This window comes from Mus musculus, chromosome 1 (genome assembly GCF_000001635.26).
Source record: "Mus musculus strain C57BL/6J chromosome 1, GRCm38.p6 C57BL/6J".
Lineage (NCBI taxonomy): Eukaryota > Metazoa > Chordata > Mammalia > Rodentia > Muridae > Mus > Mus musculus.
The window spans coordinates 74,593,698-74,621,007 of NC_000067.6; the positions used below are offsets into that span (position 1 = coordinate 74,593,698).

The 27,310-nt window shown below is 46.1% G+C and overlaps 2 protein-coding genes across 6 annotated transcripts in view; one reads left to right on the forward strand and one right to left on the reverse strand.

Annotated features, from left to right (window-relative positions):
* Nucleotides 1-50: 50 nt before the first annotated feature.
* Nucleotides 51-7,700, reverse strand: Rnf25 (ring finger protein 25). 4 transcript variants are annotated; one of them, NM_001305230.1, is made up of 10 exons: nucleotides 7,628-7,700; nucleotides 5,369-5,443; nucleotides 4,996-5,095; nucleotides 4,833-4,900; nucleotides 4,665-4,734; nucleotides 2,169-2,240; nucleotides 1,934-2,071; nucleotides 1,512-1,601; nucleotides 863-997; nucleotides 51-705 (listed from the first exon to the last, which is right to left on the reverse strand). In NM_001305230.1, exons 1-10 carry the CDS (start codon nucleotides 7,666-7,668, stop codon nucleotides 127-129), a joined length of 1,368 nt encoding a protein of 455 aa, NP_001292159.1. In that variant the 5' UTR covers nucleotides 7,669-7,700; the 3' UTR covers nucleotides 51-126. The 4 variants fall into 4 exon arrangements, with proteins under 4 accessions (NP_001292159.1, NP_067288.2, XP_030111555.1 ...); NM_021313.3 differs by having other exon boundaries at nucleotides 1,512-1,604; XM_030255695.1 differs by lacking the exon at nucleotides 7,628-7,700 and adding an exon at nucleotides 6,847-6,945.
* Nucleotides 7,694-27,310, forward strand: part of Stk36 (serine/threonine kinase 36) — a 35,504-nt gene continuing 15,887 nt past the window's right edge. Inside the window, exons 1-11 of one of the 2 annotated variants that reach the window (XM_006496039.2) lie at nucleotides 7,694-7,916; nucleotides 8,332-8,504; nucleotides 9,441-9,581; nucleotides 9,700-9,777; nucleotides 11,692-11,822; nucleotides 15,315-15,564; nucleotides 17,075-17,168; nucleotides 17,392-17,561; nucleotides 17,704-17,891; nucleotides 18,989-19,088; nucleotides 22,879-23,022. In XM_006496039.2, the coding sequence (XP_006496102.1) occupies nucleotides 8,421-8,504; nucleotides 9,441-9,581; nucleotides 9,700-9,777; nucleotides 11,692-11,822; nucleotides 15,315-15,564; nucleotides 17,075-17,168; nucleotides 17,392-17,561; nucleotides 17,704-17,891; nucleotides 18,989-19,088; nucleotides 22,879-23,022 (1,380 nt within the window). In that variant the 5' untranslated portion in view covers nucleotides 7,694-7,916; nucleotides 8,332-8,420. The remainder of the gene's footprint in view (nucleotides 7,917-8,331; nucleotides 8,505-9,440; nucleotides 9,582-9,699; nucleotides 9,778-11,691; nucleotides 11,823-15,314; nucleotides 15,565-17,074; nucleotides 17,169-17,391; nucleotides 17,562-17,703; nucleotides 17,892-18,988; nucleotides 19,089-22,878; nucleotides 23,023-27,310) is intronic. The other variant, NM_175031.3, reaches the window with a different exon arrangement.

The window sequence follows — 27,310 nt, forward strand, 5'->3', positions numbered from 1 at the left end:
TTACAAGAAAGGTGGGAGCCCCTTACCATAAAGAGTCATACCACATAGGCTAGATGCTGTTAAGCAAAGGTCAATTCTCTTTATTGCCTCCCTCCCACCCCAATTCCCTGTCCCCCAACAGTACTGCTAGGAACCTTCCTCAGATTCCAAGCCCAGGGGCTCCCTGCGAGTACCAGACCGGTATGCTCCCTGGCCCCGAGGTAGGTGGGGATAGCAAGAACCCGGTGTACGGTTTTTGGAGCGTTCCCAGCGAGCACAGTCCCGAGTCCTGCGAGCTGAGGGGCCCTGCCAGCTACCAGGCCCCTTCTCCTGAGGATGACCTGTGAGCCCTTTGTTACGGGGTTCTGCCTTTAAGTCTACAGTCTCCTTGAGAGGCTTCTCAGGAGGTGGCAGTTCATGGATTTCACTGGTACCTTTTGGGGTGCAGCACTCCCCTCCTTTTGGGTGCCTCCGATCATACTGTCGCCAGGAGCCACGACCATGTCGTGGAGGATCTAGCACGGATTTCTGGGTCTCACCCGGCCTCTGTTGATTTGGCCCAGCCCCCGAAGTCTTCTCATACGTATACTGGGTTGTCATGGGTAGAGAAGTTGGCAGAGTTGATTGGTCAGCTAGGGAAGTAGATTGTTCTGCAGAAAGGGCATTAGGTGGCTGGGGTTCTCTGGAGACATCTACAGCTGACTCCGGCTCAAGAGCAGCAGGAGGCTGGAGAGAAGAGAGGCAGAGCTGATGCATCACGGGGCACCCTTCTCTACTATCAGCAACCATCAGCAACCTTGCTAGCCGAGGGAAGCACACCCTAGGGCCACGGCATTCATAGGAGGCGTTTGAGGCTAAAGGGGAAACCCTCCCCTTTCCTCACCTGCTGAAGGCTAATGAAGTATCGGTTCCGTTCAGCCTCAAGGTCAATGATACCACCCTTTTCCTGCTGCCTCTGATACAGCAGTTTGAGCTCTTCCTGTTGGCGCAAGCTCTCTGCACTGGGTTGGTACAGCTCCTTAGAGGAAAGGAAGCAAATGGGAGGAGAAAAAGAAACAGTGTGAGAAAGACAGACAGATGACTGAACCCTAACCCTTCTAACATTGTCGTAGGGAACTGCACAAGGTTCCTGGTTTTTTTGTTTTGTTTTAGACAAGAATTTCATATAGCCCAGAATGCTCTCAAACTTGACCTTGAACTGCTTTATCCTTCCTGAGTGCCGTGATTATGTGAGTGTACCACCATACCAGGTTTTTTTAATGCAGTGCTGGGGACCAAACCTAGGGCTTTATGTGTGTTAGCCAAGTGCACTACCAAATGAGCCACATTCCCAATATTGAGTTCTTGGTTTTGTTCCTCAGAGTTGGACTTCTGAAGCCTTAGGCTCCTGGGGGAGGGGGGAGGGGGAAGCTGTGGCTTTGCAGAGTAGTCTTAAGCAAATCAAACCCAACTCCAGAGAATTCAGCAGAGACAAGATGCCATTTCTCTTTCCTTAGAGAAAGCCCGGCTTAGAGCAGAAGGAAGTCCCTTACCATGGGTTGTTGGGGTTCAGGGGCTGCTTTCAGCGAGGCAAGATCATACACAAGGGGCTCCCTGCACACAGGACACTGCACACCGACTGCCTTCTAAAACAAGAGGAGAAATCACATCCTGCTCCCTGTCAGCCAGCCCAGTCTTTGGAGGGCTGGGGTCAAAGGGCACAAGCGTTAGCTGATGCTCAGCAATGTGGCAGAACAAAGGAGGAAAGAGCTGCCTAAGGAGAGGCGTGGAAATGCTGCAAAGCTGCATGCAATATATATGTCACTATACACATGGATGCCGTTCTTCCTGGACAGGGGTAAGAATCTCAAAGGGTAAGAATCTCGAACTAAAACGATGAAAGGCCACCAGACTGGAGGGATGGAGATGAAAGTCTAGGGGGACCAGGAGAGACAGTGGGTCTGGTGATGTCTACCTGCTTGGTGACAACGTGCTGTCGCTCCTGTTCCTGTTCCTGTGTAGTCAGCTCTTGTTCCATGTGCTGGATGTACCTGGCAAGGCAATGGCAGTGGAAGTAGTGGTAACAGGGTGTTTTGGTAAAGGCCTCCTTCTCCTGTAGGAAGACAGACGCACGGTCCTGCGTTAGTGTCCGCTCCCTAGCCCTTCCCCGTCTGCTCCTACTCCTCCCAGATCCCAGCTGAGAAACCCACCTGGAAACCATAGAGGCAGATGACACACTGGCCATGGGGAATGTTGTTATCCGTGAGAATCTCCTTCCCTTTCTGGAAGGAGAGAAGAGGTGCTGAAACACGGAGGCGGGAAACTGCGCACGCGCCCCACACACTTCTTCCAGGACTAGCTGGCTGGACATGACGGATGTCACCAAGCCTAATGTTTTTCCTGCAAGGATCCTCTCCGCCACCTCTTCATTTGGCCTTCCTGGTTTCAATATCTAAGTCAATTACTTCTCTCGCTAAGTCACATTTAATATACTTAGAGATAAAAAATAATATACCTTAGAGATAAAAAATACCCAAGACTCGGGGCTGGTGAGATGGCTCAGTGGGTAAGAGCACCCGACTGCTCTTCCGAAGGTCCAAAGTTCAAATCCCAGCAACCACATGGTGGCTCACAACCACCCGTAATGAGATCTGATGCCCTCTTCTGGAGTGTCTGAAGACAGCTACAGTGTACTTACATATAATAAATAAATAAATCTTTAAAAAAAAAAAAAAATACCCAAGACTCATCGTCACTGACGCGTGACATGGTAGCTTCAGCTCCAACACCCAGGCAGCTGAGGTAGGAGGACTGCTTTGAGTGTGAGGCCAGCTTGGGTTACACAGTGAGACTGTCTCAAAAGTACAAAACTAAACAAGCACACCTCATTTCCACTTTTGTTTGCCTCTTTTGTTTTTGTTTGAACCAGGAGTCAGGCTCCAGAGATCCTTTTCCTTCAGATTTCCCTATGCTAGCCTTATTAGCACTCACCACTGAGCTGGGCCTCAGAGGCCTTCTTAACATTCTTCAGGGAAAATTCCCCCATGGGGCAATGCATTTGTTCAAATAGACAACCCAAATGGACAGCAAATTAAAAGCATCAAGTTGCTCTATGAAACGTGCATTTGCACAGCTAACACTATCGAGTTTCAGAAGATGCACTGGGGTCTGACCCAGGACAGGTATGTGCCCCCACCCATCTTCACCTTACTCTGAACATTTTCCTTCATGAACCCCAGTAGGAAATAAGGGTGACCATGCTTGTGTGTTTTTACTTTTTTTTTTTTTTTCTTCTTCGAGACAGGGTTTCTCTGTGTAGCCCTGGCTGTCCTGGAACTCACTCTGTAGACCAGGCTGGCCTCGAACTCAGTAATCCGCCTGCCTCTGCCTCCCAAGTGCTGGGATTAAAGGCGTGTGCCACCACTGCCCGGCTGCTTGTGTGTTTTTAACCTCAAACAAGAAAAGTTACCTATATATTTTGTTACTCTGCCTTTGTGTTATGTGAGTTGTTTACTTAACTAGAAAGAATATACAATTTTCTTTCTCTTTTCTAAAGATAGAGTCTGAGGTAGCCCAAGCCATCCTTGAACTTGCTGTGTAGCTAAAGGTGCTCTGAACTTATGGATTCTCTTGCTTCCACCTCCCAACCACTATGCCTTGGCTTATAATACCAACTACCAGGGAGACAGGGACAGGACGTCACCAGTTTCAGGCTTGCTTGACCACCTTGTAACTCATTCTCAGAATTACAAAATTTTAAAAATGTTACAGATATAGCTCAGTAGTAGAGCACTTGTCTAATATTTGTAAAGCCTTAGGTTGGAACCTCAGTAGAGAAAAAAGAAAAAGTACTGAAATTGAAGCAGAGAAAACGCAGGGCATGGGGACACACACCTTAATCCCAGCAGTTGGGAGGGTTCTCTCTTTCAGGCCAGCCAGAGCCACACAGTGAGACCCAGCCTTGGTTAACTAGAATCATCTGAGAAAATACCTCCATAAAAATGGCCTGTAGGCAAGCCATTGCCTATGGCAAATGCCTAGCACAATGTAAGGCATTTTCTTAATTGATGACTGAGGGGGGAGGGCTCAGACCATTGTGGGTGGGCCATCCCTTGAGTTGGTGGTCCTGGGAGCTATAAGAAAGCAGGCTGAGCAAGTCAGGAAGTAGCACCCTCCATGGCTTCTTCCTGCCTTCAGGTTCCTGCCTCCAGCTACTGCTCTGACTTCCCTCAGTCATGGACTGTTCTTTGGAAGTATAAGATGAAATAAATGCTTTCTTCCCTAAGTTACTTTTGATCATAGTGTTTTTATCACAGCAATAGAAACCCTAACTAAGACCAAAAATAAATAAACAACAAAAAGAGAAAGAAAAGAACTAACTAAATAAAATAACAAAAACCCTACAACAAGGTCAAAGAGGAGAAGTACTTTTTCATCAAGATGCTTAGAACCAACAACCCAAGGGGAGCTACTCAACTGTAACTCTCTGTCTCTGTCTCTGCTGTCTGTCTCCCCCCCCCCCTCTATATATATGTATGTATGTATGTATATATATATATATATATATATATATATTCTTTTTTAGATACATGAGAGTTATCTTTCTAGACTAATTGAGGCCTTATGCAAACAAACACTAAATGTACTGGCTATAGATATAATGTTGCCTGGAAGGAAGGACATTTTACCAGGCCGTCACACTTTACCTCAATGAGTTCATAGAGCATGGCAGTGCCTAGTCCTTCCTTGGCCACATGGCCCAGGGCCTGTGAGATCCTGGAAAAAACCGGAGAGGTCAATATTAAAGCGACCCCCTTCCTTCCACAGGCAGAGCTGAATTCTGAATTGTCCCTGCTCCAACTAGCCTTACTTACTTGTGGATCTGCTCATCTGAAAGTCCTCGAGGGTTACGGATGGAGATCTGTGGAACCTCGTGGGGATACTGATGCAGAAAAGCAACAAACAGCCATCAAAGTGATGCCCGCTCTAGGGACTCTCCCCTCGCCTCCATCTGCTACTGTGTGGAAGAAGAATCACCTGGACTGGGATCCGAAGAACCAGAGTAAAGCAGACAAACTGCGAATCTTGGACCTCTGCGGTGGCAGGGTGCAGAGTGATAAAGATCTCCCATGGTGATCTGCAGGGGGATGAAGTGAAAACGAAGGATGTGACTAGGCAGGGGCTTGAGAGCTAAGGAGGAGGGGGCGAGACAGTAAAGCAGGTAGAGGAATGCACGCTGGACTTGTTTCTCTGTGGTGGTGGCGGCGGCGGGGGGCGTGGGGGGGGCAATTAAAGGAATAGTAGTTAAACTTCACCTCTGTGAGGGGAGGCTCATCGTATCCTAAGTCCAGATTCTGTGCAGAACTCTCTCACGGCTGAGACCCCTGCCCACCCCTAGCTGAATACGTACCTGCCATTCCCTTTCATCACCTGTAGCTCATCCAGATAGATAGACTCTAATACTTCAACTTCAGAGGGAAGGACCCTGGAGAGTAAGGGGGAGACTGAGTCACCATTGCAGCTCTTCCTGCTGAAGCTGCCAAGGTTGATGAAGTCTGACTTAAAAAAAAAATCTGCCTGAATACATTCTCTGGCCAAATTATTTTTTAACATGGGGAAATATTTCTTCAAGTAGTTGACTGGCCAGGTAGAAAGCATGGGAATTAAATTTTTAGAGATCACACTGCTAACTTGAGAAAACACATTCTCAGAGAGTTAAAACTAACCAAACCTTAACCCAGGAGGAATGGGACCAATCAGAGCCAGGTCCTGGTTCCCTGCTTAAATTTCTACAGCTTAAGTTATCCTTTAGTGGGTTTCCCTCTGTCCTACATATATGACACCCATTCATTATTAACAAGGTTATCAATACTACTGCTGCCTACCTATACAACTGTTTAGCATGGATCCCTGTGTTCTGAGTACTGCCAATAACCTTGCCAGCACCAGCCAGTCTAAGCATCCTCAAAGGACATATCAGGTTGAACAGGTCTAGGTAGTATAAAAGCTATATTGCATTAGAAAGAGTCATAAGCCTTGTAGCTAATAGTAGAGCAGAAACTACTTACCAAGCTATGTGGTCAGGTTACTTATATTTAGAAACCTGAGTTACACTGTCTACCACCTAGTGATAATAGAGCATACTCACTAGGGCTACTGTAAGAGATAAATGATTTGTTTATATAAAGTGCACAAATGTCTGAGACACAGTATCTAGTCTAGGTGATCTACCCCCTCCCTTTAAAAGGAAACCGAGAAGGGCAGTCTGAGGACTGAGTGTGCACATAACCCTGGATGCCTAGTTAGCCCTGATCAGAGTTCATGGCCCCGATATAAATCAGAGGGTTCACATTTAAACATAGAAAAAACAGCTGTAATGACATCCAAGAAGAGTGATTGTCCACAGCCCTACCCAGGTGATATGAAACCTGTATCCACTTTCTTATACATTTCCTCTCCATCTAGAGGAAGCACACCCCAGTATCATTTCTATAGTGATGGTTATTATTAGCATTCTTCTTAAAGCTTATTTTACTACTACTACTACTACTACTACTACTACTACTACTACTACTACTACTACTAAAAGACATTCTGGCTGCTATAGACCAATGCAGCCACTGCTACTCTGTCATGGCTCAGGTGTCCCTTCATAATCTTAGAAGTCACTCACAACAGTGAAAAGCACTAGTCTGGCTGGGCTCCCTAAACCAACGGAACACAGAGGTGCAGTCTCAGTTAAGACTTCCTTCAGTACTTTGCCCACCTTAGGTCACCTGAGCCTTGGATGTAAGATACAGACCTAAATGTAAATAAGGTCATAGGTTACAGGTGGAGGTGGGGGTGGGGTGGGGATGGGGGTCCGAAATAGGCTGTCCTAATACTAACAGTATAAGGCCTTAACTCAGACAGATGTCCTTTGGTCTCTTGAGGTTTTATACTTCAGCAATTAATGAAAAGCAGGCCTATGGATATTACGAATCCATGGTGATCCATCTTCCCAACTACTCTATGAGGTAATGCCACACCCACTTTTTTTTTTTTTTAATAGCTGACACTGACTCGCAGGAGCTAGCTGGTTTGGTCAGCATCACATCAAGCTAATTAAATATGGAGTGAGCACATTTTTATCTTATGTCCAAAACCCAAAGTCTTTAAAGGCTTTTGGTTTCTTATTAAGAATGCTCGAGAGAATAGGAGAGCTTATGAGGGGAGTAAGGCTTTTCTGACAATAGTTATTAGTGCTATCAGGAATATGGGAAGATTGAGGAACGCGTAGGCAGAAATGGACTGGTCCAAGGGGCAGGATCCTAGGGGCACGAGGAGGGCGTCCGTTCCGAGAGGCGGGAGGTGTGATGAGAAGCCATCCTCCAGGGCCCAGAAAAATCACATCAGGGAGAAGTGGGGAGGGGTAGGCCCGTAGTAGGGAGCAATGGGGTCGATAAGGCGTGGGCCCAGCTGGCAAGGCCGCCGTAGACCCAGTCCCTTCTCAGATCAGCGTCCCTCCTCCCTCCGTTCCCGGTCCAGTAGCTCGCCTACGAAAGGATGTCTCTTCTATCCCTCGCCCCTTGATCCACCCTTTATGCCCGTGGTTCGGACGGTCCGAAGCTGTTGCTAGTTCCCGGCACCAGATCCAGGCAGCCAGCCAAAACCTATGACCCAAAGTTACCAGTCCTCTTCCCCAGCAGCTGTCGACGCAGACGCCGCCATGTCTTCTCCGGCTCTTGGCCGGAACCGGAAACACCTTTTGGGAAGTTAGAGGCGGAAAACTAGGGCGGGGCGGAGTAAAAGAAAGCTGACGCCGTTTCTAGGCAACTGAAGACTCTAGATCCTTTGTGGGGCCTGCTAGCCAAGCGACAGAAGTGCCCTACAAAGTGCCAATGGGCGGTTCGCATCTGTCACACACCTCTGAGAGCTTTGTCCTTTAAACTTCTAATCAGTTCCAGGGAGTAAAACTGGTAAGAGTGGGGAAACTAACGAGAGCATCAATGAGGAATGGAGAAAAGTAACGCAGGCAGCTGGGAGGCCCCGAGCAACTAGCCTGAACTCAGCCTGGGGAGCTTGGAGCGTCTAGACTGGGAGCAAGTTAGGGGACCTCTGCTCGGGGCCAGAGTGGCGGTGCTGGGCAAGCTGAGGGTGTCAGGAACCTGGGAGAGTATAGAAGGAGCGTGTGAGCATCGCTGGTGGAGAGGGGAAAGGGAACACCGGTGTGCTATGGGCACCTAACCTGGGTGGGGAGGTGGGGGTGGGGCTGGAGACACTAAGACCTGATCATCTTTCCACCCTGGTCATGATTTTGAGGCCTTGGTTATTGTGAAAAATAGAACAAAGCAAGGTTGATAACGTGTATCTTTCTCCCATGTTATGAGCCAGGCCTCCCAGATGTGTGGAACTACCCCTGGATCTATAGCTCTTTGTCACCGTCTTCTTTCTACCTTCTGAGAGACCCCGAAACCCTTGCCATGGAAAAGTACCACGTTTTGGAGATGATTGGAGAAGGCTCTTTTGGGAGAGTGTATAAGGGCCGAAAAAAATACAGTGCTCAGGTAGTAGACAAGGATATCTTTTAAATGGGATTTGGTGACCCACGTGTCCAGTAAAAACGTGGGACAGAAGGGCTGCACGGTGTTTATTTCTAGACCCTGACACCAGCATACTTCCTAGGGTATACAGGCCCAGAAATTTGACTTCTTGGAATCAGATCCCAGCCTTAGAACTAGGAACAAACTACCTAACATCCCATGCTTCCATTTCCCAAACAGTACAATGGAGGAATATTGATAGGGTCTGAGGATCAAATGTGTTTCACACTTAATCACTTAATACAATGCCTGACACCTACTGAATGACAAAAATGATCACTGTTCTTTGTATTACCTAAGAAAAGATAACACCTTGAAATCTGGTCTTCCATCTTTACCTTTTCCTTCTCCTTTCCCCAAATCTCACGCTGAGTCCTTTGCTTAGGTCAGAAAACCTCTCCCAGAGTCCCATCAAAGGAATCTATTTGCCAGTAACTGTTTCCCTTTAGTGATGGGCTGACAAAGCCAGAGTACATCCATAGTACCCGGGGGGGGGGGGGGGTTGAGGTGGGGGGTAAGTATGTGTTCACATTTATACTAAGAGTTGATCAAGAAGTATAAGTCTTGAGTTGTGGAGCTCTAAGATAAAGCTTGAAATATTTGCACAGAGAGAGAGAGAGAGAGAGAGAGCACACCAGTGAGTTTTATTGGGGTTTCTTAAACAAGTATAAGTGACGGTTTACTTACAGGATCAGAAATGACTCACAGACAGCTGTAACACCAAAGCCCGCCCCAGCATGTGTGATAGCCCATGCAAGCCGGACACCTCACACTTACAGCGCTGCTTAGAGGCAGCCTGACAGAATGGAGAGTGTCTCTGGCAGCTCAGCCAGTATGAGAGTTTCTTTGCACTTCTTGATGGTGTAGTTAGGCCTTGACTCTTCACTTTACCACTGGCAGGTGGTGGCCTTGAAGTTCATCCCCAAACTGGGGCGCTCAGAGAAAGAGCTGAGGAATCTGCAACGAGAGATTGAAATCATGCGGGGTCTGTGGCATCCCAACATTGTGCATATGCTCGACAGCTTTGAGACTGACAAAGAGGTATGTTTTGACGGTATTGGGCTTGGGTTGCCTCTCTCCAAGCCCAAGGACCCCAGGCATTTCCCAACCACAGAGTGCGTGACTGTTCTTTCAGTGTCATGTTGCCTTCTCCTCACAGGTGGTGGTGGTGACAGACTACGCTGAAGGAGAACTCTTTCAGATTCTGGAAGATGATGGAAAACTTCCTGAAGACCAGGTATGCTTCCTGGCTCAAATGTTCCCACACCTTGAATCTCTGTCTCGGTGAAGAGCTAAGATGCAAGCTGAGGGTGTCAAGAGTCGGCTTATGTGTACGTGTGCGTATGTGTCTGCCTTTCTCTTTATAGTGTGTGTACGTATGAGGGTATGTTTGTGTATGTGCACGTATGTGTAGGTGCGTGTGCTCACACATGTGCATGCATGTAGAGTCCAGAGGTTAAGGTTGCTGTCTTCTTCCATTGCTTTCAATGTTTTGAAAGTCGATCTCTTACTGAGCCTGAAGACTATTGATGATTGGCTGGACTGGCTCGCCAGCAAGCTCTAGGGATCTTTACCCCCTCCCCAAAACATCAGGGCTATAGATGTGAGACGCCAGGCCCAGCTTTTAACGTTGATGCGTTGATGCTGAGAACCCAAACTCAAGTCCTCACAATTGTGCAGTGGGCATTTCACCAAGAAAGCCATCTTCTCAGCCCTGACAATTCTTATTTTATTTTATTTTATTTTATTTTATTTTATTAATGTATGAGTCTCTGCTGCATAAATACCTGCAGGCCAGAAGAGGGCATCAGATCTCCTTATAAATGGTTGTGAGCCACCATGTGGTTGCTGGGAATTGAACTCAGGACCTCTAGAAGAGCAGCCAGTGCTCTTAGCCACGGAGCCATCTCTTCAGCCCCTTACAATTCTTCTTAAATGTGTTTTTTTATTCTATTTTAATTAAATTTTATTTATATGATTACACTATCGCTATCTTCAGACACACCAGAAGAGGGCATCGGATCCCATTAAAGATAGTTGTGAGTCACCATGTGGTTGCTGGGAATGGAACTCAGGATCTCTGGAAGAACAGTCTGTGCTCTTAACCACTGAGCCATCTCCCCAGCCTGTGTTTAGTTTCTTCATTGGTAAAATGAAGATAATAATAATATCTACCTTGTAAGGCTATTTGAAGATTAATAGTTTAATTCATGAAAATGATAAATAGCCACTATTAATGTTGTGGATGTTGGTTATTATGCCTTTAAGGAAGAATGGCCAGTCTTAGAGCAGTAAGAGAAGCTTACCATTAGGCTAGGATTCACCCTTAGGACAAAGAGGCCGGCAATAGGGTTTGGTGGAAAATGTCCCTACAATCACTCTAGGGGTCTCTTTATACTCTTAACAAGTGGGTACCCTCCAACCCCAGAAATCTCATCACTGCTTGTAAATAGTCACCTTAAACCGGGTCTGTGTGGCTCAGTTGGTACAGTACTTGCCCAGCATGCATTAAGCTCTGGATTAGATTCCCAGTATTCATAAAACTGGACTTGGTGGCACATACATATAATCTCAGCGCTGGTGAGAAAAAGGCAAGGGAACCAGAAGTTCAAGGTCATCCTCAGATACGTAGTGAGGTCAAGGCCAGCCTGAGGCCTGTGAGGCTCAACTAAACCCCACTAAACAAATATCATTATCTTCCTGACTTGTTTGCCTTGTTTGAGGGGTCGTGTATCTTGAGAAAAGGAAGTTTCCCTTATTTAAAACACTTGATGTGCACAGACTATTTTCCTCATGCCAGGTGCCCTTCTGATGATTGATTTACACGATTTAACTCCATTATCTATACTCTAGCCCTTGGTGGTATGAACTGTATCCTCACCTTATAGATAATGACTCTGGGAAAGCACAGAAGAACTTGTTCATGGTCCTGTAGCCAATAAGAGAGATACAATAGATTTTCCTTGAATAAATGAATGAGCAGATAAAAGGATGAATTAAGGGGAACAAAAAACAAAGAGGCCATAGAGAACGGTGAAGTTCTAGAAGAGAAGGAAAGAACAGAAAATCACTTCAGCCTCAGCTCCAGAAGTCTTTGGCTTGTCAGCTGGCTCCGTCCTCTGACCTTGTTTCTCACTTGTCTGACCTCTAGGTTCAGGCCATCGCTGCCCAGTTGGTGTCAGCTCTGTACTACCTGCATTCCCACCGCATCCTACACCGCGACATGAAACCGCAGAACATTCTTCTCGCCAAGGGTGGTGGCATTAAACTTTGTGACTTTGGGTAGGATTTCTGAGCTTCCATCTGTGCTGCTTCTTCAGGGAGTCCTAGACTCTCCACTGGCCTTACGTAAGAACCGTGCTCCAGCTCACGTTAGAACCAGAGCTGGAGACTGGGGCTTTGGCTGGGCCTTTGGAACTAATTGAAGGTACTGTGTCTCCTTTGGTTCAGGTTATCCCATAGTTAAGACATAGAAAGTGGCCAGATTTAAACTTATTATGGACCTCATTATGGAACTCACTATGTATACCAGGCTGGCCTGGAACCCAGAGTTTCATAGGCCTCTGCCTCTCAAGTTCTGGAATTAATGGCATGCACCACTGCCCAGCTTAATTTTCTTTTTAAAAATATCTATCTATCTATCTATCTATCTATCTATCTATCTATCTATCTATCTATCTATTGTAATGTGGAGCTGTGGAGACCCATGTGACATGGCCTGCTTACAGGGGCCAGAGGACAACTTGTAGGAGTCAGTTCCCTCCTTCTACCACGTGGGTCTTTGGGGTGGAACTCAGGTCATGAGGCATGGTGGCAGATTGTGGGGAGCGGGTGTGGCGGCAGTCCCAAAGGCGCCAGGGACTGCAGCTAAGTCATATGACTTGCACCTGACTTCCTCATATAAGACACAAACATCTTGAGAGCTGCGCAGGTGTACCAGGATACTGGTGAATCCATTTTGATGGAGATTTGCCCCTGCTGCCCTGATTAGCTGAAGCTGCGTGCCTGGTGAGGGGGCGTGGCCTGCTGTGCGTGGATGGGAACTGAGAGTATAAAAGAGTGAGAGGCCCAGGGTTCGGCGGAGATATAAAAACAAGGGAGAGATATAAAAACAAGGGAGATATAAACAGGGGAGATATAAACAAGAAGAAATAGGACTGAATAAACGTGTGCAGAAGGATCCTGTAGCAGCGTCGTTCTTCCTGGCCAGTTGAGTGCGCGCAACAAGTGGTGCTGAAACCCGGGAAGAAAAACTCGGGACGGGACGAGAAGACCTGGGACCCAGGACAAGGGACAAGAAACATCTTCAGGCACGAGCGAAGACCCCCTGCTACAGGGAGGATTCAGAACTGCATAACGGGGAAGAAGTGGTTAATAAAGGTTCCCGTAAAACAGAGTGTTGAGAAGGATCCGGCGTGGATTCAGAACTCTTCAGCTGGGGAAAGGTACTGATGAAGAGAAAGAAGAGAGATGAAGACTGAATAAACTGCTGTTAGAAGGACTGGTGGTCGCGTCGTTCTTGCTGGTTGAGAGTGGGCGCGACAATTGGTGGCCCGTACGGGGAACCGACTCCCCCACCGAGTTCAGAACTTTCAGCAGTCAGTGGTTGCCGGAAGGGTAAGTTCACAGTGAGTGAAACTTGCGACCCCAGGAGTTTGGGAAGGACCTCGGATAAAATAGAGGCGAGCATAAAGTTGCCAGGAAGCAGGCACATAACGAAAGGTTCCCGGCTTTGGGACAAGTTAAGGTTCCTGGTTTGGGGACAAGTTAAGGAACTATGATAACCTCAGTGTAGTGATCAATAGATCCTCGCTGTGTAGTTATGCTTTTTTCTCCCATTGACCCTTTGTGGGTAGGTCTGATAGTTTTGGTCTTGTTTGTTCTGATATATGGACTCTGTTACTGTTTGAATCAAGAGGCAGTCAAGACAGGTCAGAAAATCCTTACAGAGCAACAGGAAAGTATGTCGGAAAAGGAGAAGGGCTTTAAAAGAAAAAGGAAAAAGAAAGAAGACACAGTAAAATCAGGTGAACAGAAAGGACGAAACAAAAGAGCCGAGGCGGAGGAGGAAGGCGAATTAGCTTCTGTGCCTCCTCCCTATGCCTCCTCAGCAGTGAAAACTTGACTCTCGTATTGACTCCCCAGATGGACACACAGGTGATTGAAGTTATGGTCTCATCACCACGAGGTATTGTGTCCATCCCCCCTGGGGATCGAGTAGATCAGTGTTGACGTGGGCGAGAGGGTCTGTTTGTGTGTTTCCACAGGACCAGACGGAACCTCTTTGGGTGCTGGAGAGATTGGTGAGACACTGCAAGAATGAGGCTCCTGATCCAGTTGCCCCTGTGGATGTGGTGGATGATCCCACAAGCACAAAGGATGGAGCCGAGATGAGAGATCCTTTCGGTATTCCAGAAGCCGATACCAGCTCGACATGACATTCAAATTTTTCCATGCTTTTTGATCCCTGAATTTCCCTTAAAGAGATAGCCCCTCTGGCCATCTATCCCTTGCTTCAGGGAAGATGAGCGGGGATGAGAGCCCTGGGATGTATGCTTGTTATAGTGTGTGTGTGTTTTGTGTTTGGCACATGTGTTAGGTACAGAGTGTGCGGCCTGCACTTTTGCCATGGTAGCATAGGCTTTTGCTGCAGTGGAGGCGGGACAATCTCCTCAGATTCGGTTTGCCGCTCTAAAAGAAATTATGCTGCGTTATGCCGTGGGGTGCGAGGCTAAGCACTGCACAGAGGATAGCTGCTGTTGGCATCCTGTGGAAGGCATGTCTGATTGCATGAAGGTTCAGTGTCCTAGTTCCCTTCCCCCAGGAAAAACGACACGGGAGCTGGCCAAGACCTCTCTGGGTGATGAGCCTAAGGGATGGTTTTGTGTAGGGCCCCTATGCTTGCACACTGGGGATCAGACCTCTACCTTCACCCATGAGGCTTGCTTGCAGCAATTAAGATCTGGCCATAGGTTAAGTAACATCCTGGCCTTTTGATGCACCTGCCACAAGCAAAACACAATCTCCCCAGGAGTGGCTTGGCATGATAGAGAGGTAGTCAGTGATAAGACTCCCTGGGCATGTCACCAACCTAAGACAGGGATCAAACCAATGCTGTTTGTCACCCAAGGACGGGTAAGGGGCATGGCTGCGGGGGGCTATCTACAGACATTCTCTCTGCCAAAAAAGAAAAAAGGGGGAATTGTGGGGAGCGGGTGTGGCGGCAGTCCCAAAGGCGCCAGGGACTGCAGCTAAGTCATATGACTTGCACCTGACTTCCTCATATAAGACACAAACATCTTGAGAGCTGCGCAGGTGTACCAGGATACTGGTGAATCCATTTTGATGGAGATTTGCCCCTGCTGCCCTGATTAGCTGAAGCTGCGTGCCTGGTGAGGGGGCGTGGCCTGCTGTGCGTGGATGGGAACTGAGAGTATAAAAGAGTGAGAGGCCCAGGGTTCGGGGGAGATATAAAAACAAGGGAGATATAAAAACAAGGGAGATATAAAAACAAGGGAGATATAAACAGGGGAGATATAAAAACAAGGGAGATATAAACAGGGGAGATATAAACAAGAAGAAATAGGACTGAATAAACGTGTGCAGAAGGATCCTGTAGCAGCGTCGTTCTTCCTGGCCAGTTGAGTGCGCGCAACAGCAGATACCTTTACCACGGAGCCATCTTATCAGCCCCTGTCCCCAGGTGTAATTTTCTAGATGTGAGTAGGTCAAGATGACCCTTTTCTTTATATTTCCATCCTGTCACCTCTGCAGATTCGCCCGAGCTATGAGCACCAACACCATGGTGCTGACGTCGATCAAAGGCACACCGCTCTATATGTCTCCAGAGCTGGTGGAGGAGCGACCATATGACCACACCGCAGACCTCTGGTCTGTGGGCTGCATCCTGTATGAGCTGGCTGTCGGCACGCCTCCCTTCTACACCACCAGCATCTTTCAGCTGGTTAGCCTCATTCTCAAGGACCCTGTGCGCTGGCCCTCCACCATTAGTTCCTGCTTCAAGGTAATGGGAGGGAAAGGGGGGATGACTACGTATGTGTCAGGGACCTGCCCATCTCTATCCCCACCCTTTTCCTAAACCTTTCTTCCAAGGTTGGCTCAGGTCCAGCAGCTTTCCTATTGCAGGTGCGCAGTCCCGGGAGGCTACTCTAAGAGTCTGTTCTAAGGTCTGTTAGATTTAAGGATGGTAGCTTCCGCAGCCTATGCTGGCACACCGTGCTTTACCACAGTAGGAAGTCATTTCAAGGCACCAGGAGAGAAGAACTACTGGGCAGTTACACTTCCCGAGTCCCTCTGATCCCCTATCAGAGACAGTGTCAGATGCAATCCAGGTGCTCCCCATGCCGCCTTTAGTGCTCTGCAGTGGCTAACGTGGCTGGCGATTAGGGGTGGGCAACAGGAAGTGGGACCTACTCTTCGTAGCTCCACCCCAGCAGGTTAGTGGGGGAGGAAGAGGAGCTTGTGCTGCTCTCATTTCATATCTAGGGCAAGGCTGTGGGCCTCAGCGGGACTTAAGTACAGACTTCTCCTAGATACAGTCTCACTACACATTTCCTTTGACTTATCTAGGATGGAAGGGGACACATTTTCCCCTAACTTAGATAGTTGGGGATGCTCAAGTCCTTTTCAAACAGGTTAAATAAAGGAGGCTTAAATGTGGGAAGTACACCTAGAACATTCATTCTTCCTCAGGCAGCTTTGCTTCAGGGACAGCTGCAGTTCCTCCAGTCACCATGTGTCAGCAGGGTGCTCACAGCCTATTAGCACCTTCTCTTCTGTTTTGGTTTATTGGTTTAGTTTTACTTTTATTTAAGTGTGTGTGGATTAGTGCAGGGGCCCTCGGAGGCTACAGGTGTCCGATCTCCTGGAGCTGGAGTTACAGGCAGTTGTGAGCTGTGTGGTGTGGTCACTGGGAACCAAACCCCCATCCTCTGGAAGAAGAACAGTGAGTGAACCAAGCACTGAGCCATCCAGCCATCAAGCACCCCGGCTCCTACCTTCTGTTCTTGTTCCAGATGTAATTAAGGGTCTCGTCCTAACAGATAGACCCTTTCAGTCCCTCTCCGATCTGAACATTCACTGGAAGATTTCTGTGTTTGAGTGTTCCCAAATACATCCTTGAACCATTGCTTGTGTGTGTTTGTGTATGTGTTTAACTGTACATACATGCATCTGTCCACACTCACCCACAGGCCACCCATGACTATGGATGTCTGCTTTCTGAATTTGACTGTGAAAGTGCCATCCCCCCTTCCAGATTTTTCTCCCCACTCCACAGAGTTGGTGACTCAGGGATTTGTTTTTGCTCGTGGATTATGGAACATCTGTGAATAACAGTCATGGCTCCCTGGGAGGTGAAGGCAGCGGTCTGCCTGGGATCCTAAGGGAAGCGTTGTTAAGGTTGTATTTGGGCTGCATTAAGGACCAGATGCAGGAGTCTGCTCATCAGTACTGCTGAGAGGATAGGGAGAGCCTGGAGGGAAGGGCCGGTAAAGTTTGATTTCTCTCCACAGAACTTCTTGCAGGGGCTGCTCACCAAGGACCCCCGGCAGCGTCTGTCCTGGCCAGACCTCTTACATCACCCCTTTATTGCCGGCCGTGTCACCAGTGAGTCATCAGAGTTCCTGGTTTCTTCCCTCCCTGCTTTCTGGGTGCCACACCTCTTTCCTCCCCCAACTTGGACTTTTTCCTCCTTAAGCCTTTACCACTCCTGATTTTTGTCAAAATGGCCTCTTCCTACGGAGGCCTAGAGCCACTGATGTGTCCCTTGCCAAGTAGACTTGGTCGCTGCAGCCCCAGAACAATCATGTCTTCTCTTCCCTCTATGCAGTCATAACTGAACCAGCAGGCTCCGATTTGGGCACCCCATTTACTAGTCGCCTACCCCCAGAACTTCAGGTCCTCAAGGATGAACAGGCGCATCGGCTCGCACCCAAGGGTAACCAGTCTCGCATCCTGCGCCAGGCCTGTAAACTCATGGCTGAAGAAGCCAAGCAGAAGGTGTGTGGGTCCGAGGAAGATATATAACATGAGCAGGCTAGGATGGGGGGCGGGGGCTGGAGAAAGATGCAACTTTTAGGGAATTAGCAAAAAGATAGGAAGAGCACAAATAGTTCTCTTGTCTCCGACCCACCTCGCATAGGAAGACCAAAATGCAGGATCTGCCCTTGAACAAGAAGACGGGCTCTGCAAGGTGACACCCAGCACAGCCCCCGTGCCTGGACTAAAGGCCACTCCTCAGGAGTCAAGCCTCTTGGCTGGTATACTGGCTTCAGAAATGAAGAACAACTGGGAAGACTGGGGGGCTGGAGAAGCACCCCGTACCTCTCGGTGAGAAGGCTAAAGCAGCTTGTATGTGTGCATGTGTGGGATTTTCCAGCAGAACTCTGACAATCATGGTAAACGTGAAATGGCTCTGTCATTAGCCATGGCCTAAATAGAGGTAGGGCTTTGGGAGTGTCAGTCCTAGGTTCTTGGGTTCTAATGCTTTCTGGTTTAGTTTTTTTCTTTTAGTTTTATTTTATGTGTATGGCTGTTTTGCCTGCATGTATGTCTGTATATTACATGGGTACAGTGTTTTTAGAGGCCAGAATATGGCATTAGATCCCCTAGGACTATAATTATAGACAGTTGTGAGCCACTATGTAGGTGCTGAGAATCCAACTGGACCAAATGGAAGACACTAAGCCATCTCTCCAGCCCCTGTAATCTTTTCTTTTTCTTTTTCTTTTTCTTTTTCTTTTTCTTTTTCTTTTTCTTTTTCTTTTTCTTTTTCTTTTTCTTTTTCCTTTTCCTTTTCCTTTTCTTTTTCTTTTTCTTTTTCTTTTTCTTTTTCTTTTTCCTTCCTTCCTTCCTTCCTTCCTTCCTTCCTTCCTTCCTTTCTTCCTTTCTTTCTTAAAAATGATTTGTTTATTATATTTATATGAGTACACTGTAGCTGTCTTCAGACACACCAGAAGAGGACACCAGATTCCATTACAGATGGTTGTGAGTCACCATGTGGTTGCTGGGAATGAACTCAGGACTTTTGGAAGAGCAGTTAGTGCTCTTAACCACTGAGCCATCTCTCTAGCCCCTAATTATTTCTTGGTTTGGGAAACTTGAGGATTTTGTCTGTATTGTCTCAGTTGTACTTTGAAAGGATAAGAACCATTTCTGTCCAAAAGGGAAGATTATTCAAATGGAAAGTCATAGAACAACAAACAAATATATACTCGATAGTAGATCAGACTGGGAGGGCAGTAATGTATGTGTGGGTGTTAACACATACTGTACTGACCACATCCATAACCCTCCAAGAAACACCCTCTATCCACGTGTATGACTGGTTCCTCTAGGCCCTTTCCTGAGCCTGGAGGGAGGTACGAGGCAGTGAGCCTTAAGCCTCAGGTCTGGCAGGTATCATACGCCTCGGCTTGTTTTGGCAGGGAAAACCACATCAACCTGGAGTGTGAACAAGGCTTCCCAGAGCCGAGGCCAGAGGCGATGGGCCGGCAGAGCACTGATGTAGTGGATCCTGAAAATGAGGTGGGACATTAGGTCTAGATCTGATTTTTTAGAGCAATATGAGCAATATGTATAAGCTCCTGTAGTGTTAAAGATAGCCTTGTTAACATATTATGTGAACATGTAATTCTCAGAAATTAGAATGCACAGATAAAATCGGAGGTTCTTTTTTTGTTTTGTTTTGTTTTTTGTTTTTTTATTTTTTGAGACAGGGTTTCTCTGTGTAGCCCTGGCTGTCCTGGAACTCACTCTGTAGACCAGGCTGGCCTTGAACCCAGAAATTTGCCAGCCTCTGCCTCCCAAGTGCTGGGATTAAAGGTGTATGCCACCATGCCTGGCTCCAAAATCAGAGGTTCTAAGGTAGATGTTAGTATATTCCCTATAGTTTCATCTTTTTTGAGATGGTGAGAGAAGAGAATCTCCTGAGCCTAAGAATATCCAGCTAGCCTGGGCTACATAATAAAAGCTTATCTTAAAAAACAAAACAAGGGCTGGTGAGATGGCTCAGTGGGTAAGAGCACCCGACTGCTCTTCCGAAGGTCCGAAGTTCAAATCCCAGCAACCACATGGTGGCTCACAACCATCCGTAATGAGATCTGACTCCCTCTTCTGGAGTGTCTGAAGACAGCTACAATGTACTTACATGTAATAAATAAATAAATCTTTAAAAAAACAAAACAAAACAAAACAAAACAAAACATAAATGCAAATGAAGGTCTCTGTGTTGAACCACACTGCACTTACAAAGATGGCTCCCATTACTAATCTGTCTCCTTTCAAGCTTCACGCTTTCTGACTGTTGCACATGTACATACATGTACATGTGCAGTTTGGCTGTCTACATTATCCTGTTTGTGTTGCCTTACATTGTACCTCTGTTGGCATATGATCTATTTTAGACCTTGATTCTATATCACAGCACATATTTCTTCTTCAACCTTTTGTGCCTATTGTAGAGTTGTAATTTATTTTGAAATAATTTCAGTTTGTATCATGGGGCTGGAAAAGTGGTTCAGCAGTTAAGAGCATTTATTTTTGCAGAAGCCCCGGTTCGATTCCTACTACCCATGTGGTAGCTGACTCACAATCATCCACAATTCCAGTTCCAAGAAATCCACTACCTTCTCTGACTTCCTCAGGCATCAGGCATGTGCATGGTGTGTAGATACACATGCAAGCAAACATGTTAAAAGACAATAGTAATAATTATGAGACTATATAGGATTCCTTTATATCCTTACCCTTATCTCTGTCTTCTTTGTGCTGCCAAAACAGAATACCAGAATGGGTAATTTATAATGAACAAAAATGTATTTCTCAAAGTTCTGAGGCTAGGCAGTCAGAAGTGATCATGCTGGCAGGCTCATTCTCTGTGCTTCTAAGATGCCTTGAGTTCCACATCCTCTGTAGGAGAAGATGCTAGTTTCCATGGTGCAGAATAGCAAAAGAGAGAGGTTCTCACTATGTAGCCCAGGCTGGCCTTGAATTCAGTCTTCTTATTTCAGCTTCTAGAATGCTGGGTTTATAAGTGTGGGCCTCCAGGCCCAGCTCTGGAAACAATTTTTAAAAAATTGTTATTGTGTTTTGCCTGCATGTTTGTCTGTGCACCACATACATGTGTGGTGCCTATGAAGGCCACAAGAAGGGCATTGTATCCCCTGGAACTAGAGGTACAGATAGTTTTGAAGCCCATGTAGGAATTGAACCCAGGTCCTCTTGAAGAACATCTAGTGTTCTTAACCACTTAGCCATAGATCTAGGCCCTGGAAATAATTTTTATAGCAGCGCTAATCAGTTTATGGTATTGGAGCTCATGGTCAAGAAAACAAAACAAACATAAAACCCTCCCCTTAGGGTCCACATCCCTGTCACCATTTTGTCCTATTTGCTATATGAGTCTGCATGAATAGGTGGACACACTGTCTTCTTTAAGCAGTTTGAGGCAATCTGCAGACATGTCCTTCTACCTCAAAATACTTGGTGCATATTTCCTAAGAATAAAGTCATTCCCTTACATGATCACAGTGAACTGGGGGTGACACCTGGCTTTAAACCTAGCACTTAGGCTGGGCAGTGGTGGTGCATGCCTTTAATTCCAGCACTCGGGAGGCAGAGGCAGGCGGATTCCTGAGTTCGAGGCCAGCCTGGTCTACAAGTGAGTTCTAGGACAGCCAGGGCTAAACAGAGAAACCCTGTCTCGAAAAACCAAAACCAACCAACCGAAAAAAAACAAAAATCTAGCACTTGGGCAGCAGAGGCAGGTAGATTTCTATGAGTTCGAGACCAACCTGATCTACATGGAGAATTTCAGGACAGCCAGGGCTACTGTATCAAAAATTTAAAAAAAAGAAAAAGAAAAATGTCACATCAATACTGTACTGTTATTGTAACAACAATAAATAGATAAGTAAACTAGTTATTCTTCATATTCACATTTTTCCTGTTGCTCCGATTGCACTTTATTTAATTTTTTTTTTCCTCTTGAGGGTTAGAGAGGTGGCTCAGCAATTAAGAGCAGTGGTTGCTCTTCTAAGAGGACAGGGATTTGGTTCCCAGCACCCACATGTTAATGTGTCTGTAATTCCAGTTTCAGGGGACCTGATATCTCCTGGCTTCTGCTGGCATGAGGAATGTACAACAGTGTAATTGTATACACGGGCAGAACACCCACACCTAAAATAATCAAATAGTAAAAGTGTTTTCCTAGACTAATAAGCTCACAGTTTTAGAGATTCAGGAGCAAGGGTCAGCTCTAGTAAGGACGGCACTGTTGATAACCTCACCACAGCAGGGGCCATGGAAGAAGGATTACATCTCAACCTAGAAGTCAGAGATGCTGGGTGAGGCCAGCTCCAAAGTTTTATAGTAATCTTCCTTCGAGCCAGGTGGTGGTGGCACACACCTTTAATCCCAGCACTGAGGAGACAGAGGCAGGCTGATCTCTGAGTTCAAAGCCAGCCTAGTCTACAGAGGTAGTTGCAGGACAGCCAGGGCTACACAGAAACTGGGTCTTGAGAAACCAAACCAAACCAAACAAAACAAAACAAAACAACTTTCAAAACCTAACCAGGGTTCCAGGAAAAAGACTTTGTTCCTGTCTAGGTATTTGCTCAGTGGGAGAGTGCATGCTGCTTGCCTCTTGCCTTGGATATATAAGGCTTTCCATTCAGACCCTACTACAGAACGGAGGGTGCAGGGGAAGGGAGATCTTAATGCCTTCTGCAAGGTGGTATCCAGTTGTCCTAAGCACCTTCCACTAGGCTTCCTCTCTTGGAGGTCTCAGCATCTCTAGATGCTACCATGCCGATACTAGGACTTTAAAACTTGACTTTAAAACTTGAACCTTTAGGAGAAGTGTCCCCACCAGAACAATACACAGGAAGTTGTTTTGTAGTGTTCTTCAAATTGTTTTTTCATGATTATGTTCAGCCTATGTAGGAATCCAATACAAGGAATATCCTCAAGTCCTGTGATCTATCAATGACTTCCTACTTCCTAGTAGAGACAGACCATGGTTTGTCATTCCCTGCCCAACTGGCTTTCTACTGTTTTATCATTATCAGCCATGGTGCACGGACACCTCTCTAGGTACCTCTTTATGCACATACCCCAGTTCTCCACAAAGGACTTTTCAAGACCCCTTAAATACTGCCCACTCTGTCTCTTTTGACAGTGTCTGAAGATACACACCTATGCGGAAGCAGCCCCTGGCTGCTTACTGTTACTTCATAAGCCTCCCAGGTTCTAATTTCGGGTTGAGCGCTATGACCGCAGCACTCACTCCTCTTGACCTTTCCCTCCCAATGCCCAGGAGCCAGACAGTGATGATGAGTGGCAACGCCTACTAGAGACCAGCGAGCCTGGGCCTGTGCAGCTGAAGTCCCCCCTCACCCTGTTGTGTAACCCTGACTTCTGCCAGCGCATCCAGAGTCAGCTGCGCGGGACTGGCGAGCAGGTAAGAAGCCAGAGGATGCCAGAGATGACATCACGCCGTAAGGAGACAGAGGGGCTGTTCTTTTCCAGTTATTTCAAGAAGGTTAAATTGTAGGTGTATCTGCCTCTGAAACCAAAAAATAGCTAGCCATGGTATCGACTCACCTTCATATAATTATGTTCAGCCTATACATAAATCCTATACAATTCTCTTTCTGAAGGGAAAAATATCTGTGTAGAACGGGGATCAGTGCATAGCAAATACTGCAGGCATCATGAGCTGAGAGGCAAAAGGAAGGCTCTTTTGTGCTTATAAAGTGAGAACAACCATAGTTTCATAAAACTATCAATGATAAAGTTAAAATATAGTTACCCCAGGATACAGTATTTTATACCACAGATATCTAATGGGATGAGTGAGTTTTGGGTTTTTATTTGTTTGTTTGTTTTTCAGGGGCAACATTTTAATTAGCATTAAAAGTTAGGCTCTTTCTTCCATCTTTGCATCTCCAAAACTGTGCTCTTCCCTCCCAGAAACTTTGAAAAGTATGGTTTCTCTTTATTTCCTCCTTGCAACTGCATTTGTCTTAAGTATCAGTGTATAAATACACATGTGTGCCTGTGTATGTGGAGGTCAGAGGTCAGTGTTAGGCATCTTCCTCTGTCACTCTGTCTCATGTCTGTTTTGAGATGGGAGGTTTTACTGAATCGAGGGCTCACTAATCCAGTAGACTGGTTGGTTAGCCAGCCTCAGGGGTCCTCCTGACCACGTCCTACCTCTGATTTGATTGTCATGCTGCTCTACCCAGCTTTTTACACAGATGCTGGGAATATAAACACAGGTCTCCATGTTCGTACAGTAAGAACTATGTAGTTCTGGCTGTCCTGGAACTCACTGTATAGACAGGGCTGGCTTTGAACTCACAGAGATCTGCTTGCGTCTGCCTCCCCAGTGCTGTGACTAAAGGCGTGTATCAGCAGGAGTGACTTGTCTTTGAGGTTTATTCATGATACAGCACAGAGCAGTATTTTGTTCATTCTTATTTACTTAGTTATTTTGTGATGCAGGGACGAACTCCATGGTTTGCATGTTCTAGAAGAGCACTCTTCCACTGAGCCTCTTTAATTAACAAAAAATGACATTTATGTATTTGTGAATAGATGGGGCACTTGTGCTGTGGCACAGGTATGGGGGTGACAATTTGCAGGAGTCGGACCATCTGGGTACCAGCGGCTGGATTCAAGTCACCAGACTTGGCAGCAAATACCTCTCCTCCCTGAGCCATCTCACTGGTCCCAAGCCTTTCACATTATACTGCTGGTTACAAATAACATTGTCTTTATCCATTTACAACCTGATGGCCATTGGTTTGTTTCCACAGTTTTTCTTCTTGAGACTGAGAATATGTGGCCTAGGTTGGCCTAGAATTCATGAAGATGTACTTGCCTCCTGAGTGCTGGGATTAAAGGCATGTACCATAGCTATGAATATGCATGTTATCCATCTATGTACAGATACATCTTCATTTCCCTTGACTAGGTACCTAGTAGTAGAGCTGCGGGTCGTATGGTAAGCTGCTGGCCTGTCCTCCAAAGGAACTGTACCTTCTTATATTCCTACTGACAGAGTTCTGTTGTCTCCACACCCTTGCTGACATTTGTTAGTGCCTGACTCGTGACTGTAGCCATTCTAGTAAGAGTAACAGCTTAACATTAGTTTAACTTGACCCCTAGGGCTGGAGAGGTGGCTCAGGGGTTAAGTGCACTGGCTGTTTGGACAGAGAACCTAGATTCAATTCCCAGCACCACCCACAAAGCAGCTTACAACTGTCAATAATTTGAGTTCCAGGGGATCTGATATCCTTTCCTGACCTCCAAGGGTGGCAGGCATGCACATGGTACACAGACTTATATGCTGGCAAACACTCATACACATGAAGTAAAAAATAGGTTTAAAAAACACTTCAATGTTTAATTTAAATCCCACTGTGATGAGTGCTGAGGACTTTTAAACGCTTTATTTTGTCCCATTTGTGCATCTTTAGACTTTTTTTTTTGAGACAGAGTTTTTGTGTAGCTTTGGCTAGCCTTGAATTCACTCTGTAGACCAGGCTGGATCTCAGAGATCCACCTGTCTTGCCTCCTGGGCGCAGGATTAAAAGCATTCACCATAATTCTTTGTTCTTTTTTAAAAATTAATTTTTGGACTAGAGAGATGGTTCAGAGGTTAAGAGCACTGACTGTTCTTCCGGAGGTCCTGAGTTCAATTCCCAGCAAACCACATGGTGGCTCACAACCACCCATAATAAGATCAGATGCCCTCTTCTGGTGTGTCTGAAGACAGCTACAGTGTATATATAATAAATAAATAAATCTTTTAAAAATTAATTTCTATTTTTGGGAGCTTTTTGAGACATCTCTGGCTGTCCTGGAACTCCTGTAGACCAGGCTGGCCTTAAACTCACAAAGATCTGCCTATGCCTCCTTAGTGCTGGGATTAAAGGTGTGCACCACCACTGCCCAGCTTTCTTTTGGTCATTTTTAAAAATTAAAATTTTTTTGTCTTCCTAGTGAGTAATAAGAGTTCTCTTCATATTCTGGATATAAGTCTTTTATCAGATAAGTGATTTACTTGCAGATCCCAATCCATAATTTATCTGCTTTGCTCTCAGACAGTATATTTTGGGTTTTTTTGGGTTGTTTTTTTGTTTTTTGTAGTTTTTTGTATTTTGGGGGGGGGTGTTTGAGACAGGGTTTCTCTGCATAGCCCTGGCTGTCCTGGAACTCACTTTGTAGACCAGGCTGGCCTTGAACTCAGAAATCCACCTGCCTCTGCATCCCAAGTTCTGGGATTAAAGGCGTGCGCCACCACCGCCTGCCTAGAATTGAAATATTTTAAATATGTATTTTTTTATTTTTCTGGGGTTGGGGAGGTCTTGCTATGTAGCGGAGTCTAAGCAGAAACTCCCCATGTAGCCTATGCAGGCCTCAGACTCAGAACACTCCCTCCTCTGTCTCTTAGATACTGGGCTCCAGGAGGCGTGGACCACCATGCTTGACAATAGTTTGAATTTTGATTTTATTAGATTATCAGGATTTTTCCTTTTGTGAATTATACTTTTGCATTTATGAATAAGAAATATCCTCTAGCCACCAAGCAGTGGTAGCACACACCTTTAATCTCAGCACTTGGGAAGCAGAGGCAGGTGGATCTCTGAGTTTGAAGCCAGCCTGGTCTATAGAGCAAGTTCCAGGACAGCCAGAGCTACACAGAGAAACCCTGTCTTGAAAAAAAAAAGAATCCTCCAAACCCAAGACCTTGAAGCCTTGAAGACTTTCTTTCTTTTTTTTTTTTCAATTTTTTTATTAGATATTTTCTTCATTTACATTTCAAATGCTATCCCAAAAGTCCCCTATACCATCCTCCCGCCCTGCTCCCCTACACACCCACTCCCACTTCTTGGCCCTGGCATTCCCCTGTACTGGGGCATATAAAGTTTGCAAGACCAAGGGGCCTCTCTTCCGACTGGGCCATCTTCTGTTACATATGCAGCTAGAGACACGTGCTCTGGGGGTACTGGTTAGTTCATATTGTTGTTCCACCTATAGGGTTGCAGACTCCTTCAGCTCCTTGGGTACTTTCTCTAGCTCCTCCACTGGGGGCCCTGTGTTCTATCCAATAGATGACTGTGAGTATCCACTTCTATATTTGCCAGGCACTGGCATAGCCTGACATGAGACAGCTATATCAGGTCCTTTCAGCAAAATTTTGCTGGCATATGCAATAGTGTCTGTGTTTGGTGGCTAATTATGGGATGGATCCCTGGGTGGGGCAGTCTCTGATGGTCCATCCTTTCATCTCATCTCCAAACTTTTGTCTCTGTAACTCCTTCCATGGGAATGTTGTTCCCTACTCTAAGGAGGAATAAAGTATCCACGAGTTGGTCCTCCTTCTTGATTTTCCTGTGTTTTGCAAATTGTTGTCTTGGGTATTCTAAGTTTCTGGGCTAATATCCACTTATCAGTGAGTGCATATCAAGTGAGTTCTTTTGTGATTGGGTTACCTCACTCAGGCAAATGGATGTACCTTGAAGACTTTGTAAATGTTCGCTAGCTTTAGACATTAAGGTCTCTGACCCATTTTGAGTTGATGTTTGGTGTTTGTGTAGATCATGAAATAAAATCAGTTTGTTTCTTTGTGTGCTTTTTTAAATTCTTCTTTCTCCACTGAATGATATTGGTACCTTGCTCTTATTTCCTGGATCTAACAGTTCTCCTCCTATTGTTGGAGCAGGTCTAATGTGGGAGGT

What these genes read in the sequence shown, in the direction of transcription:
- Rnf25 (NM_021313.3), bottom strand. Translation starts at nt 7,668, where the DNA reads ATGGCGGCGTCTGCGTCGACAGCTGCTGGGGAAGAGGACTG. An exon ending in TCAGATGAGCAGATCCACAA is followed by an intron (nt 4,735 to 4,832) that starts GTAAGTAAGGCT and finishes GGTTTTTTCCAG; the next exon opens with GATCTCACAGGCCCTGGGCC. An exon ending in TGCTCTATGAACTCATTGAG is followed by an intron (nt 2,241 to 4,664) that starts GTAAAGTGTGAC and finishes CTCTCCTTCCAG; the next exon opens with AAAGGGAAGGAGATTCTCAC.